Below are 13242 nucleotides of genomic sequence, written 5' to 3'. Positions count from 1 at the left end.
AGCCTTTCCTTTCTGTATTCTCCCTTCCCTTTCTCATACTCTATTCTCACCCTGTTCTCTTCTCATTTTCCTCGTCAATTAAAAAAGGATCCTACTCAGTAATTTACACTTTACTATGAATTCATCTCCAGTTAGGCATTGGCCTGCTTTTCTTGTGGGAAATGAAAGATACCATCTTCATTAAAGGGATTCATGGATTCAGCAACTGGGCAGGGAAGGGAAGGGCCCTGAAATCATATCCCTGTGTCATATTCTGTCCTGTAGGGACAACCCAGGGTTCTAACCGGCCAACAAGATGACTGAGAATTCATTGATTGTCTGACTCATTCATTCATCCTGTGTGTGCGTGCATGCATCCATTGAATGTATATTAAGTGCCTGTGAACCTGCTGCTAATACCCCAGCTGGCCTACCTCCACCGTATATAGGATAGGCTAACCCCAGCTTCCCTTCCTGATATTCATGGCCCCTCTTCTTTAAATCTTTCAGCCCAAGATCCCTGTTCTTCCTTTTCCTGCTCTCCTTTTGCTACGTGCTCAGCCCTGGAGGATGGAGACTTTGAATGCCAGTGCAAGCCTGGTTACCATGGTGACGGGAAGTTCTGTCAACCCCTAGACCCCTGCACTTCCAACTATGGTGGCTGCCCCAGTGACACTACCCAATGCCGATATGTAGAGCCAGGCAAGGTGACCATGGGCTCCCAACCAGGGATACTAGATGAGGGCAAGGCTGGGAGGGAGGGGGCTCCCCCTTCCTCTCCATGCTGGGATGGTTCTAGGATGCCAGACTGGCCTACATCCTGTATCTGGGATTCAGGCTCCAGAGTCCTATGGGAGCCAGTCTGGAGTGGGGGTGGGGAGAGCTGAAGAAGGGGCTGAGGGAGCCTAGCCTCCTTCCCTTGCCCCACTCTGAGCCACAGCCAACAGAGGGTTTCTGCTCCTCCCCTTTCTCCCCAGTCCTCCTGCACCTGTAAACCAGGCCTAATCAGGATTAGCTTCAACATCTCAGAAGGTTGCATGCCTGCCACCACCCCCTGCCGTCATTTCTTCTGTGACAGTTCAGCTACTTGCAAGGTCGATGAGCAGGGGAAAGCCAGGTGAGTATATGGTGGTGTGAGTGAGTGTATGGGACCATAGGACTGAGCATGCCTCTGTGTGTGAGCGTGTGGGAATAGATGGGGGTGAGTGGTAACATCTTAGTTAATGGTTACAATGGTGTGATTCTGAAGGCCGGAGAGTATGAGTATAAATGAGAGGCAGCCTGGCCTAGAGGAGGGAGCATCAGTCAGAGGATTAGAAGCTCTCCCCTTATGGTCCCAGTGACCTTGTGGAAGTCACTTACCCCTGTGAGCCTCATTTTCTTTATTTACAAAATAAGGTGGCAAAATACGGCCTAGGACTGGGGGTAGGACATGTACATGTGAGGGTCCATACTAAGGTGCCTTCATTGCACCAAACAATTGAGTACCTTCTGGGTTTTGGAGATACAAAAATGAAAAAAAAAAAGATTACTGGTGAATGGGAAGGGAGCAGAGAGGGATGGATGCAATATGTTACATCATAAATAAGTATGCAAGGCAGTTAGAGGCCACAGTGGATAGAGTGTTGGGCCTGGAGTTAAGGAGTTTGTATTTTATTTTATTTTATTTTTTTGGTTAGGCAATGGGCTTAAGTGACTTGCCCAGGGTCACACAGCTAGTAAGTGTTATATGTCTGAGGCTGGATTTGAACTCAGGTCTTCCTGAATCCAGGGCTGGTGCTCTATCCACTGTGCTACCTAGCTGCCCCTAGGGGTTTGTATTTTAGAACAGGCAGCGTGGTGTGGCAGATAGAGTGCCAGGCTTGGAGTCAGAAGAATCTGGGTTTGAATCCTGTCTCAGCTTCTCACTAGTTCTGTGACCCTGGGCAGATCACTTAAGTTCTCTCAGCCTCAATATTCTCCTCTGTAAAATGGGGATAATAATAGCACCTACGCCACAGGGTTGTTGCAAGGATTAAATGAGATAATATATGGGGGAAAAAAGCTTTGCAAGGATGATGCGTAAATGCTTATAATTATCATTCTTATCATTAGCCCAGTGTCAATAGGGAACCAAAGGTTTTGATCAGAGGAGTCACACAGTCAGACCTTAGGAAGACCATGCAGGTAGCTGAGTAAAGGCTAGATTAGAAAGGAGAGAGAGAGAAGTTAAGCAGATGAGATAGAAGTTTACAACAGTGGTCCAGGGAAGAGGTGATAGGGCCTGAGCTAAGCACAGTGAATAGGAGGGGACAGGGGTGAGAGGTATCACAGAGTTCCAAGACCTCCTGACTGACTAGATATTGGGAGGCAGGGAGAGAAAAGAGTCAAGGATGATCTCGGAGTTTTGAGCCTGGATGGCGAGGAGGAGGAGGAGGAGGAGGAGGCGGAGGAGGAGGAGGAGGAGGAGGCGGAGGCCATCACCAGAATAAGGGAAGGGCAGATTAAGAGGAGAAGGCAGTGAGTTCTGCTTTGGACATACTGAGTCTGAGATTTGGGTGAGACATTCATGTGGGTCAGGAGGTCTAAGGAGAGTTTGGAGCAGATATAGATTTGGTAATTTAGAATTTTTTTTTTTAGGCAATTGGAGTTAAGTGACTTGCCTAGGGTCACACAGCTAGTAAGTGTCAAGTGTTTGGTCTGAGGCCAGATTTGAACTCAGGTCCTCCTGACTTCAGGGCCAGTGCTTCATCCACTATGCCACCTAGCTGCCCCCAGAGATAGATTTGGGAGCCACCTACATTGAGGTGGTAATGGAAACCAATGGAGTTGATGAGATAGACAGTGTTGATAGGTATGTTCTCTTTCTAAGAGAAGAGGTAAGGGACAGGGCCTTAGGGAAACCGCTCCCTCATGCAACACACACAGGAGACAGGAGTAGGATGAACCAGAAAGGGCAATTGAGAAGGATCAGACAGATGGGGGAGAACCAGTAGTGTCCACCATCATGGCAGTCCAAAGAGAAGAGAAAATATTCAGAAGAGCAGTAAATGCTGCAGAGAAGGCAAGGAAGCCTAGGATCAGAAGAACCTAGACGAGCTGGCAATGAAGGCCTAACTGGTGACCTTGGAGAGACCAGTGTCAGCAAAGTAGTCACAATGAAAAATACTTTGAAATGAGCGGGGGTGTTGAGGAAGCAAGGAAATCAAGTATAGACTATTCTTCCTAGAAATGTAGAAGAGGAAGAGAGAAAGAGGATGAAGTGTGAGAGGGGTGGGTGACGGGGTCAAGACGAAGTTTTTTAGATTGGGAAAGACCGGAGCATGTTTGTGGTTTGAGAGGAATGGGCCAGTAAAGGGATGCATGAGAAAGTGGGATTGATTGATTGATTAACTAAGTAGGGTTATGGAGGGAAGAGGCAGAGATGAAAGTGAAGGCATACGTGGAGGAAAGGTGCCCCTCATCCTCTGAGACAAGCTCTGTGTTTTAGCCAAATAGGCCTATCGTCTTTCCTCAAACCCAGTCTCCCATCTCCCATCTCCCATCTCTGCCTTTGCACTGGCTCTCCCTCCTCATTTTGGCCTCCTGGTGTCCCTGGCTTCCCTCAAGTTTTGGCTCGAACCCCACCTTCTGCAAGAGGCCTTTCCTGGTGCCCTTAGCTGCTAGTGCCTTCCCCTCTGAGATTACCTTCCATCAACACGGTATCCATCTTGGATGTACCAAGTAGTTTGCATGTTGTTTTCTCCATTAGAAAGTGAGTTTCTTTAGGACGAAGACTGTGCTGTTTTGCCTTCTTTTGTTTACTCAGAGCTTAGCATAGTGCCTGGTACATAAGTAAGTGTTTAATAAATGCTTGTGCGCTGACCATCACTTACAAGGAGGATTAGACTTCTGCGTGGCCCCAGAAGGCAGAATTAGGAGCAAGGGATAGAAGCTGTAGAGGTAGATTTTGGCTAATAAAAGAAAAGCAATTGGAGCCATCTGAAATAGAAATGAGTCTCAGCAGGTAGAGCTCTCCACCACTGGAGGTCTTCACACAGAGGCTGGACTCTCACTTGTCAAGGATATCACTCGTTCACTTGTGGGTCAGACTGGATGGGCTGAAGGTCCTTGCAAATCTGAGGCTCTGTGATTGTGGAGGCAGAAGAGGAGACTGGGAAGTAGGAATGGGGAAATGTCAGTCATTCAAGGCCAAGTGAGCCAACGGAGTTATGGCTGAACCTGGGCCGGGGAGGCAGCTGCTCGTTTAGATGTGCTCGTATGGGCGTCAGGGACCAACCAGCATCTATCAGGTGCCCTGTTCTGGTAGATTTGGAGGTTCCCCAAGGGTAATCCTCTTCTTTGCTGTGTCTTCCAGCTTTTTGGTAATAAAGTAGCATTTGTTAAATGCCTAGATAAAGAAGATGAAAATGAAGCTTTCCCAACCCCTGAGGAATGTATATTCTGTTGAAGGAGACAATATGTATGTATATGTGTGTGTATAATATATATCTGCACACACTCTGTGTGTGTGCATGTGTGTGTGTGTGTGTGTGTGTGTGTGTGTGTGTGTGGAGAAAGAGAGAACATATAAAAATAAAACAAGACCTTCTGACAGAGAAATGATGGACATGAAACAGAAAGAGACTAGATATGGCCACTTTATCTACTTGTTTTGTTTGGCAACGCCTGTTTGTTGCAAGGTGGTCTTCCTTCCTTCCTTCCTTCCTTCCTTCCTTCCTTCCTTCCTTCCTTTTTCTTTCTTCCTTCCTTTTTCTTCCTTCCTTACTTCTACTTTCTTTCTTTCTTTCTTTCTTTCTTTCTTTCTTTCTTTCTTTCTTTCTTTCTTTCTTTCTTCTTCTTCCTTCCTTCCTTCCTTCCTTCCTTCCTTCCTTCCTTCCTTTCTTTCTTTCTTTCTTTCTTTCTTTCTTTCTTTCTTTCTTCCTTCCTTCTTCCTTCCTTCCTTCCTTCCTTCTTCCTTTCTTTCTTTTCTTCTTTCTTTCTTTCTTTCTTTCTTTCTTTCTTTCTTCTTTCTTTCTTTCTTTCTTTCTTTCTTTCTTTTCTTCTTTCTTTCTTTCTTTCTCTCTCTCTCTTCCTTCCTTCCTTCCTTCCTTCCTTCCTTCCTTCCTTCCTTCCTTCCTTTCTTTTTCTTTCCTCCTTCCTTTTTCTTCCTTCCTTACTTCTCCTTTCTTTCTTTCTTTCTTTCTTTCTTTCTTTCTTTCTTTCTTTCTCTCTCTCTCTTCTCTCTCTCTTCTTCCTTTCTTCCTTCCTTCCTTCCTTCCTTTCCTTCCTTCCTTCCTTCCTTCCTTCCTTCCTTCCTTCCTTCCTTCCTTCCTTTCTTTCTTTCTTTCTTTCTTTCTTCTTTCTTTCTTTCTTTCTTTCTTTCTTTCTTTCTCTAGACTTAAATGGCAGGGGGAGGGATTAGGGAGAAGGGAAATCAACAATAGTTATGCCAAAATGAGAAGGCCATTGAAACATTTCTTAAAAACATAGCAAAGAATAGGAGGGAGTTCAGAATGAAATACCTATGAGCAGAACAGCTTTGAAAATGATATGTAGAATTTATTACATACTTTTGTTTAAGCAAGAGGTATGAAATGGAAATTCAGAGTTTCATGTGGAATCCTCTTTTTTTGTGTTCTGTGTGTATGGAAATGCTCTTTTGGGGTGTTTAAGTTTGGAATTTTTTTAAAAAAAATTTAAGGCCCTATGAAATAAATACAAGGTAGTGTTAAGAAGGAGCAGCAAGGAAGGGCCTGGGGCGGGGGAAAGGGCTGAGAAGGAGAAGATCGGGAAAGGCTTCATGTAGATTAGGAGCTGGTGCTTGGCCTAAGCCTTGAAGGAAACAGGGATTCTAAGAAATGGAGGTGAGGAGAGAGAAGATTCCAGACAGTTCAAAGGGAGATGGGGCTGTTGGGTGTAAAGAACAGCACAAAAGTCAGTTTGACTGAATTGTGGAGCATGAGAAGATGTGTGATGCATAAATAAGTCAGGAACGGTAGGTTGGGGCCAGGTTCTGAAGGGCTTCTGCCTTTCAGGCAGAAGATCTTATATTTGGTTCAATAGGCCATAGGGAGCCACCACTGGGGTTCACTGAGCAGAGGAGTGACGAGGTCAGACCTGAACTTAAAGGGAATCACTTTGACATCTATATGGAGGATGGGCTGGAGAAGGGAAAGATGAGGCAGGGCGACCAGTTCAGAGGCTATTGCAATAGTCCTCCAGATCAGAAGCTCCCTGAGGGCAGAGTCTCTGTCTTTTCTTCTTCATTTTAGCTTAGCACAGCGTTCTTCACAAAGGAACCCTCAGTCAAGATCTCTTGACCCAAATCTAACCAGGGAGACTAAACAATAAGAAAGATCAAAGATGAGGAACTCCAGGGACTCAGAGAAGGGAAGACCAGTCTGGACTAGGCTGCGGAAAGTTTCCTGGAAGAGGAGATATTTGACCTGGGCCTTGGAGGCTGGGAGGAGGAATTTGAGTGGGTAGGAGCAGGAAGAAAGGAAGGCAGAAAGATGAGAACTAAGGGACAAAAGAGGTCAGAAGATGAGAAAGAGACTGATCCACAGCTAGGGAAGGGATTTTGTTAAAGCTGATCTCCCATCCCCCACCCCTACCCCCCATCAGGTGTGTCTGTGATGAAGGGGAGATCGGGGATGGACACTCCTGTTATGGACACTTTATCAGAGAGCTGGAGAGACTGAACAGCCGGCGCCCGAACATGAGGAAGCTAACTGCTGCCTTGTCCATGCTGGGTAATACCCCTCCTAAACTGACCTGGGGTCCGCCTGCTGGGGGAAGGGCCTGAACCCAGGACTCGGGCTTCATTAGATGCGGGAGCAGGTCCAGGCATATGGAATATGAGGAACATGAGGAATGAAAGCAGAGCCAGGCTGTTGGAAGACTATACCAAGGCAGAGCACTTGTGAGGGGAGAGAGGGTTGCCCGCCCAGGCTGGGGGAGCTGCTGACAGCCTCTCCCCTTGGCAGGTAAAGGCTGTGGGGAGATCCTGTCCAAGTCTGGGCCTTTCACAGTGCTGGTCCCATCCTTGTACCTGTCTGGGAGTTTGAATGTGAGTGATACTGGCCCCCTGGGTTCTTCTGACTCTTCGTTTCACCTGTTCCCTCCCCTTATCTCTCAGAGGGCCCCAGAGTATGAACCTCTTCATCCCTATACCCATCAACCCAGGGACCTGAGCAAGTCTTCCCATGCCTGACATATGGAGCAAAGGCACCGAACCCTAGCAAATTCCCCTTCCCAGAATTGTGCCACCTTGGGAGCTCAACAACCCTCTCCCTTCCTTCTTGACCAATAGACTCCCTGGGGAAAGTACAGGGCTGGACTGGGGGGAGATGTGTTGTCCCCCCATCTCTCAGCCCTTATTCCTAACCCCCTCCTGAGAAGGCCAAACTTACCCCCTGAAATCTCCTTCCCCTCAGAGGGTGCCCATGCCTTCAGATAAAATCCTTTGCCCTTCTCTGGTGGTTTCTGAGGTCTGAGCCAGGAGGAAATGCTGCAGGGACTCCCCCAAAGGCTACTTTTGGGCCAGGAAGCAAAGTTCTTTCTTCCCTTGTTCCATTGGGATTCTGGTCCCCAATTTCTTCACAGGATCATCAATCTGAGCCAGAAAAGACTTTGAGGTCATCTAGTCCAAACCCCTCATTTTACAGATGAGAAAACTGAGACCCAGAGAGTTTAAGTGACTTGTCCTAGATCACACAGGTAGCAGGTGTCAGAGGTGGAATTTAGAGTCAGGTCCACCAACTCCAGAGCCAGTATTTTTCCTGTCCTACCATGTCGACCCCCAATCTTCCTACTGAGCCCCAGGGACACTGGGCCTCCAAGTATGTCCCAGTCTCATTGTGGTCATCAAGTCCTCTTTCCCAGTAACCACCCTAAAATCCTCCTTTTGCTTTCCATGAAGGAATCGTTATCAAGATCAGTATGCAAACTACACATCATTCCTGGACAGCACATGATAAAAGATCGCCTCATGTCCATCCCAACCTCCAAGACATTGTGGACACTGGCTGGAGAGTCACTGACCTTCACTAGCGAGAAGTATCTAGTAAGGAGGCCCCAGAGGACCACGAAGTCTTCCCATTTTCTCTGAGCCTCTCTGTATGCTCAGTCCTTGACTTAATGCCGTGGGGGATAGAAAAGGTGGAGCAGAGAAAGAACAGGAATGGCCCTGAGATCTACTCTTGGGAAACTGACCATAAGAAGGAGACATGGGAGAAGGAGACCCAAGTCTTGCTTTCAGGAAGCCCTGCAGCCTGAGCAGGCCAAAGTTAAGGACTAAATTTGGAGATTTTGACTATAGGCACTTCCAAAGATGTTTGGAAGAGGGACAGCTCCCTGGGAAGGCTTTTGGGGAGATGGTAGGGCTTGGGTGCATCCTTCAGGGATTGCATAGAAACATAGAAAGCTACTCTGAGCTTCAACTGACACCAGCAGAGTGTCACAAGTGGTCATCGGCCCCGTGTATTGGCAGGGGGAGGTGGAGAAGAGGCTTGGCCATATTGCCGTGGAGGAGACATATTGGAGAACACAGAGAGAATGGATGTCAGGTAGACAGGATAGGCCCAATAGCTAAGGATCTTGAATGCCAGATGGAGGAATGCGGGCTTGAATGCTGTAGTCTGTGGGGACTGGGCTTGGGAATGAAATTCCCTTGTGATGTCTTTGTTAGGTTCTTGGGTCTCTAGGCTAACAGATGCTAGCGACTAGGCATTGTGGGTAAGTTATACCACTTACTCTGGCCAAAGATATCCAGGGACCTGGGGGGCCTTCTGGAAGGCAGGCTGGGTGTCTGGCCTTCACTGTGGGGAGGAGCTCAGGAGTCACCAGGCAGGCCCCCTGGCTAGGGGCAAAAATGATCTGATGCCTGATACTTTTGTAGAGCTCTGGGAAAATATACAAATACAAAGACCAACCAGGTTTGACGTATAGCATCATTCAGCCCAACTTGCCTGCATCCAATGGCATCTTCCATCTTGTCAGCAATATCCGCAAGCAGCCCTCTTCAGCCTTCATTCAAGGAGACCCAGAGGTGAGCCAAGCCTGCCCTCTTCTCAAAGTGAATTCGTCTGGGGAGGGGGATGGAGAAGAGAGCGTTGTGGCCCCTGCCCGGGATCATTCCTGTGCTGAAGGCAGCCTGGAGAAGGGGCTCTTGTGGCTCGCCCCAATGAGAGAGTCTGGCCTGGTGGGATTACTTGTAAAAGAGCCTTGAATATCAGGATCTCTCCTGATTTAGGCTATAGCTAAATGAAATTAGAGTGGGAATAATGAATGTTCTCCCCAGGGCTGGTCTGACTGTGAGGAAGGACTGGGAGACCTTCACCATAAGCAGAAGGAGGGGGGTTGAGCAGCCCTTTCCGAAGTTGGCCAGACCTTCTGGCCATTTGCCCTCAGGTCTCCAGCATCCCCCAGGGGCTAATCCACGCTCTCAGGGAGGAGCATTCTCTTTGTGAGTGGCCAAGGACAGAAAAAGGGGAGGTGTTCTTTCTCCAGACTACTCCAAAGCCCACCCAACCGAAATATCCATTCATTGTGTCCCTACAGAAATCCATCGGGAAGATCCTGGCTTCCATGGATGTCTTCAGCCGGTTTGAAACCATCCTGGAGGTGAGCAGATGATAGAGGGCCTCAGAAGAGACAGCTGCGGTTTCTGATTTGGCTCCCCCAGATGGCTTCCAGCGCGGGTTCCTCAGTCTCGGGCTCTTCTTCCTTCCCTTTTAATAAGCTCCTATTTATCAGAATTCTTTCCATCCATTATCTTAATTCATTATTCTTTTTTTTTTTTTAGGCAATTGGGGTTAAGTGACTTGCCCAGGGTCACACAGCTAGTTAAGTGTCAAGTGTTTGGTCTGAGGCTGGATTTGAACTCAGGTCCTCCTGACTTCAGGGCTGGTACTCTATCCACTGCACCACCTAGCTTCATTCTTTATTCTTAAAACAGCACTGTGAGGGAGGCAAAACAAGGATTCTTATGCCCTTTGTACAGAGAAGGAAACCAAGGCCCACAGAATGGAAACAATTTGTCCAGGGTCCCAGTGAGAGATGAGAGATGGATGGATGAGCTGTGATTCAGACTCAGGTTTAATTGAGTTTGAACTGTTTGAGCCCTCCATAGCTAACTTCTTATAATTAATATCAGCACTGAAAAGGCCCTCAGGGATTATTTCATTTTACCCCTTTGTTTTGCAGACAGGGATATTTGTGCCCAGGGAAGGGAAGGAGATTACTAAAGTTACTGAGCAAAACTGAGTCTAGGACCCAGTTTTCCTGACTTCAGGCCTTAAGTTAGTGCTTTAAAAAAAAATGATTATCTTTTGTTTTTATATCACCTTCATTTCAGAATATATCATTCCCTCCTACACAGTTAGCGTCCCTTGTAATAAGGAAGTAAAAAAAAAAAGAAAAAAAGCAACTGAACAAAGCTAACCCATATCAATTGAGTCTGGCAGTATAAGCAATATTTCATTCTCTTAGCCCCCACCCTTAGCAAGGAAGGGAGAGAAGGTACATTTTTTCTATCCTGGAGCTCTCTCTCTCTCCCCCATCTCTCTCCTCTCTCCCCTCCTCCTTCTCTCTCTCTCTCTCTCTCTCTCTCTCTCTCTCTCTTTAAAAAACTAACCCACACTGCTTCTATTCTCCTTTTCAGAGCCTTAGCTTGCTCATCTGTAAAATGGCCATCATCTGCATAACCTTACAGGACCGTTTATAAGGAAAGCCCTATATAAAGTATAGCTTTGTCTCGGGGCCTTCCTTTCCTCTCTCAACATCCTCTGCTAAGGTGGTGGCCAGGACTTCTGCAGCAGCAGTATCCATTCTCGAAGACCTCTTCAGCCTGAGCACCCCCATCCTCTGATTTGCTCCCATCCTCTCCCATCTCTTCCATGGTCTTGTTTCAAGTGAAACACAAATGTGGAGTCTCCTCTATCTCAAAAACAAAACTCTTGACTCTGTCGAGGTATTACCCTATAGCCTTCTTCACCTGTCAAGGTCCTGTTTTCGTTTTATATTTATAGTAAAGCCCTAAGCAGGGGTGGGGAATCTGTGGTTTGGAGGCTGCATGTGGCCCTCTAGGTCCTCATCCTCATTTGAGAGGTGGGGGCTTGAGGCCAAAGGTTCCCCATCTTGGCCCTAAACACAGAGCCTAATACATATGAATAAATATTTGTTCCTTTGTTAATGGGCCTTGGAATTTTATTGGTATTGGGAGATTCTGGGTGGAAACTAGTAAATAAAGAGAAGTGGACTTTAGGGGGCAGCTGGGTGGTGCAGTGGATAGAGCACCGGCCCTGAAGTCAGGAGGACCTGAGTTCAAATCCGGCCTCAGACCAAACACTTGACACTTACTAGCTGTGTGACCCTGGGCAAGTCTCTTAACCCCAAATGCCTCAAAAAAAAAAAAGAGAAAAAGAAAAAGAAAGAAAAAGAGAAGTGGACTTTGGAATTAGGAAGAGCTGAGTTGAAATTACTGCCTCAATCGCTAGCTGAGTAACCCTGGACAAATTCTCTGAACCTCAGTTTCCTCATCTGTAGAATAAGGGGTTGAATTTCACAACTTCTAAGGTTCCTTCTAGCTTTATATCTTTGACCGTGCAAACTTCCATTACCAAAACAGATCAGAAAAGTGGGGTCTGGGGCTGGGAGGTGACTTACTCACTCGAGTTGGTAGAGCTAGTAAATGGCAGAGTCTGGATTTGAACCCAGGACTTTCCCTTAGGCCATGAAGAATATAAGCTGCATGTGGTCAGGGCTGGTGCCTTATTCCATGAGCATCATTATCATGGAGCACAGGACTTCAGCATACAGGGCAGATGCTTAATAATTGAATTGTTGATTCCAGAACTGTGGTCTCCCTTCCATCCTTGAAGGCCCAGGGCCCTTCACGGTATTTGCCCCCAGCAACGCCGCAGTGGACAGCCTGAGAGATGGGAGACTCATTTACCTATTCACCGAGGTGAGCGGGTGGGGCCTGAGGGAAGGGGATGGGTGTTTGGGTAGAAGGAGTCCATGGAATACCTCCAGTACTGCCTGACCCTCAAGGACACACTTCCTCCCAACCTGACTGAAACTGCCTGACTCAGGCCATCTTTGGGCTCCTCCAACCCCACTCATCCCATGACAGCTTAAAATCACCTTTGTGGGAGAAGTTCTGCATTCACCCCAAACACTTTCCCCTCCATCAATGCAGCTTCTGACCTTCCCACCCTATCCCAACTCACCCCCCCCCAAATCCTGTTTCTGTGGCCTCTCCCCTCAGTATCCCGCCTTGCCCCTAAGACCAGCAGCTCCCTGAGGTCAGAGACGATCTTAATCCTTAGACCAGTGTCTGAGCTTGGCTCTATAACCAAAGGGCTGCATTAGACCAAGCAAGGACTCACTGCCCCCTTTCATCCCCTAGGGCATCTTCAAACTGCAGGAACTGGTGAAGTATCACATTTACAGCAATGCCCAGGTAAGAGACCTCTGGGTTCAGCTTTCAGCCTCGGACACCCCCATCTCCTCAGTCACAGTTTCTCCTAGAGGTTCCTTTGACCCCAAACCTTTTTCAGGGCCTGACTTCTCCAGGAAGCCTTCCTAATTAGCTCTACCGGCCTCTGCTTTTTTACTCTGTCTCTTCAGCTCACTGTGGACAAGCTGATCTCTTTGAAGCAAATCCAGACCATGGCCAACCAGGTCGTGCCCACAAACATCACAGAGGAGGTGAGTGGGGGGCAGACTTTCCCGCTGTAGACATAAACCTGCCACATGTGTTTTATGATTGTCCACGGACCCCCTTGGCCCTTCAGTCAGGGATAAGAGTATAGAGCCGCCTTTGATGAGGGATGTCTGTAAGCTTCTGGAGGGAGGGGCGGTTACCCAGTTCCCCCCTTTCTTTCTTTCCTTCTTTGCTGTGCCCAGCACATAATGGAGATACTTGTTGACTGACTGACTGATCACCTCTGTTACACATGGGTAGATTTATGGACTCCTGGCTTGGCAGAGCTAGAAGGCACTTTAGAGATAATCCAGTCCCACCTTCCCATTTTAAATTCAAAGAAATTGAGGCCCATGGGGAGGGGGGTAGGCAAGGCTAAAGGGGATTGCTCAAGGCCACACAGCAAGCTGGGGCCTTCTGGCTCTCATTTACTGGACATTACAGGTCAATAATTCAATAAGAACCAAATAGAATATACGGGGAGGGAACCCATTGTGTATATGGTGAAACTGAGGTACAGAGAGGGAAAGGCACTTGGCCAGGGTTATCCAGTGAGGCAATGGGATGGACTAGGGCCCAAGTGAGCTCACAGG

The 13242-nt window shown here is 47.5% G+C and overlaps 1 protein-coding gene across 1 annotated transcript in view; it reads left to right on the top strand.

The window, feature by feature from the left end:
* Positions 1-13242, top strand: part of STAB1 (stabilin 1) — a 61048-nt gene that overhangs the window by 7752 nt on the left and 40054 nt on the right. Inside the window, 10 exon segments of the mRNA XM_020971472.2 lie at positions 490-686; positions 957-1096; positions 6565-6692; positions 6927-7009; positions 7862-8005; positions 8840-8989; positions 9502-9564; positions 11795-11908; positions 12353-12406; positions 12574-12654. Of these exon segments, the coding sequence (XP_020827131.1) occupies positions 490-686; positions 957-1096; positions 6565-6692; positions 6927-7009; positions 7862-8005; positions 8840-8989; positions 9502-9564; positions 11795-11908; positions 12353-12406; positions 12574-12654 (1154 nt within the window).

Source organism: Phascolarctos cinereus, unplaced genomic scaffold (genome assembly GCF_003287225.1).
Source record: "Phascolarctos cinereus isolate Bilbo 61053 unplaced genomic scaffold, phaCin_HiC Scaffold_4;HRSCAF=312, whole genome shotgun sequence".
In the NCBI taxonomy this organism is placed as follows: Eukaryota; Metazoa; Chordata; class Mammalia; order Diprotodontia; family Phascolarctidae; genus Phascolarctos; species Phascolarctos cinereus.
Note: the sequence above shows the minus strand (reverse complement) of the source record. Positions and strands in the feature narration are given on the sequence as shown.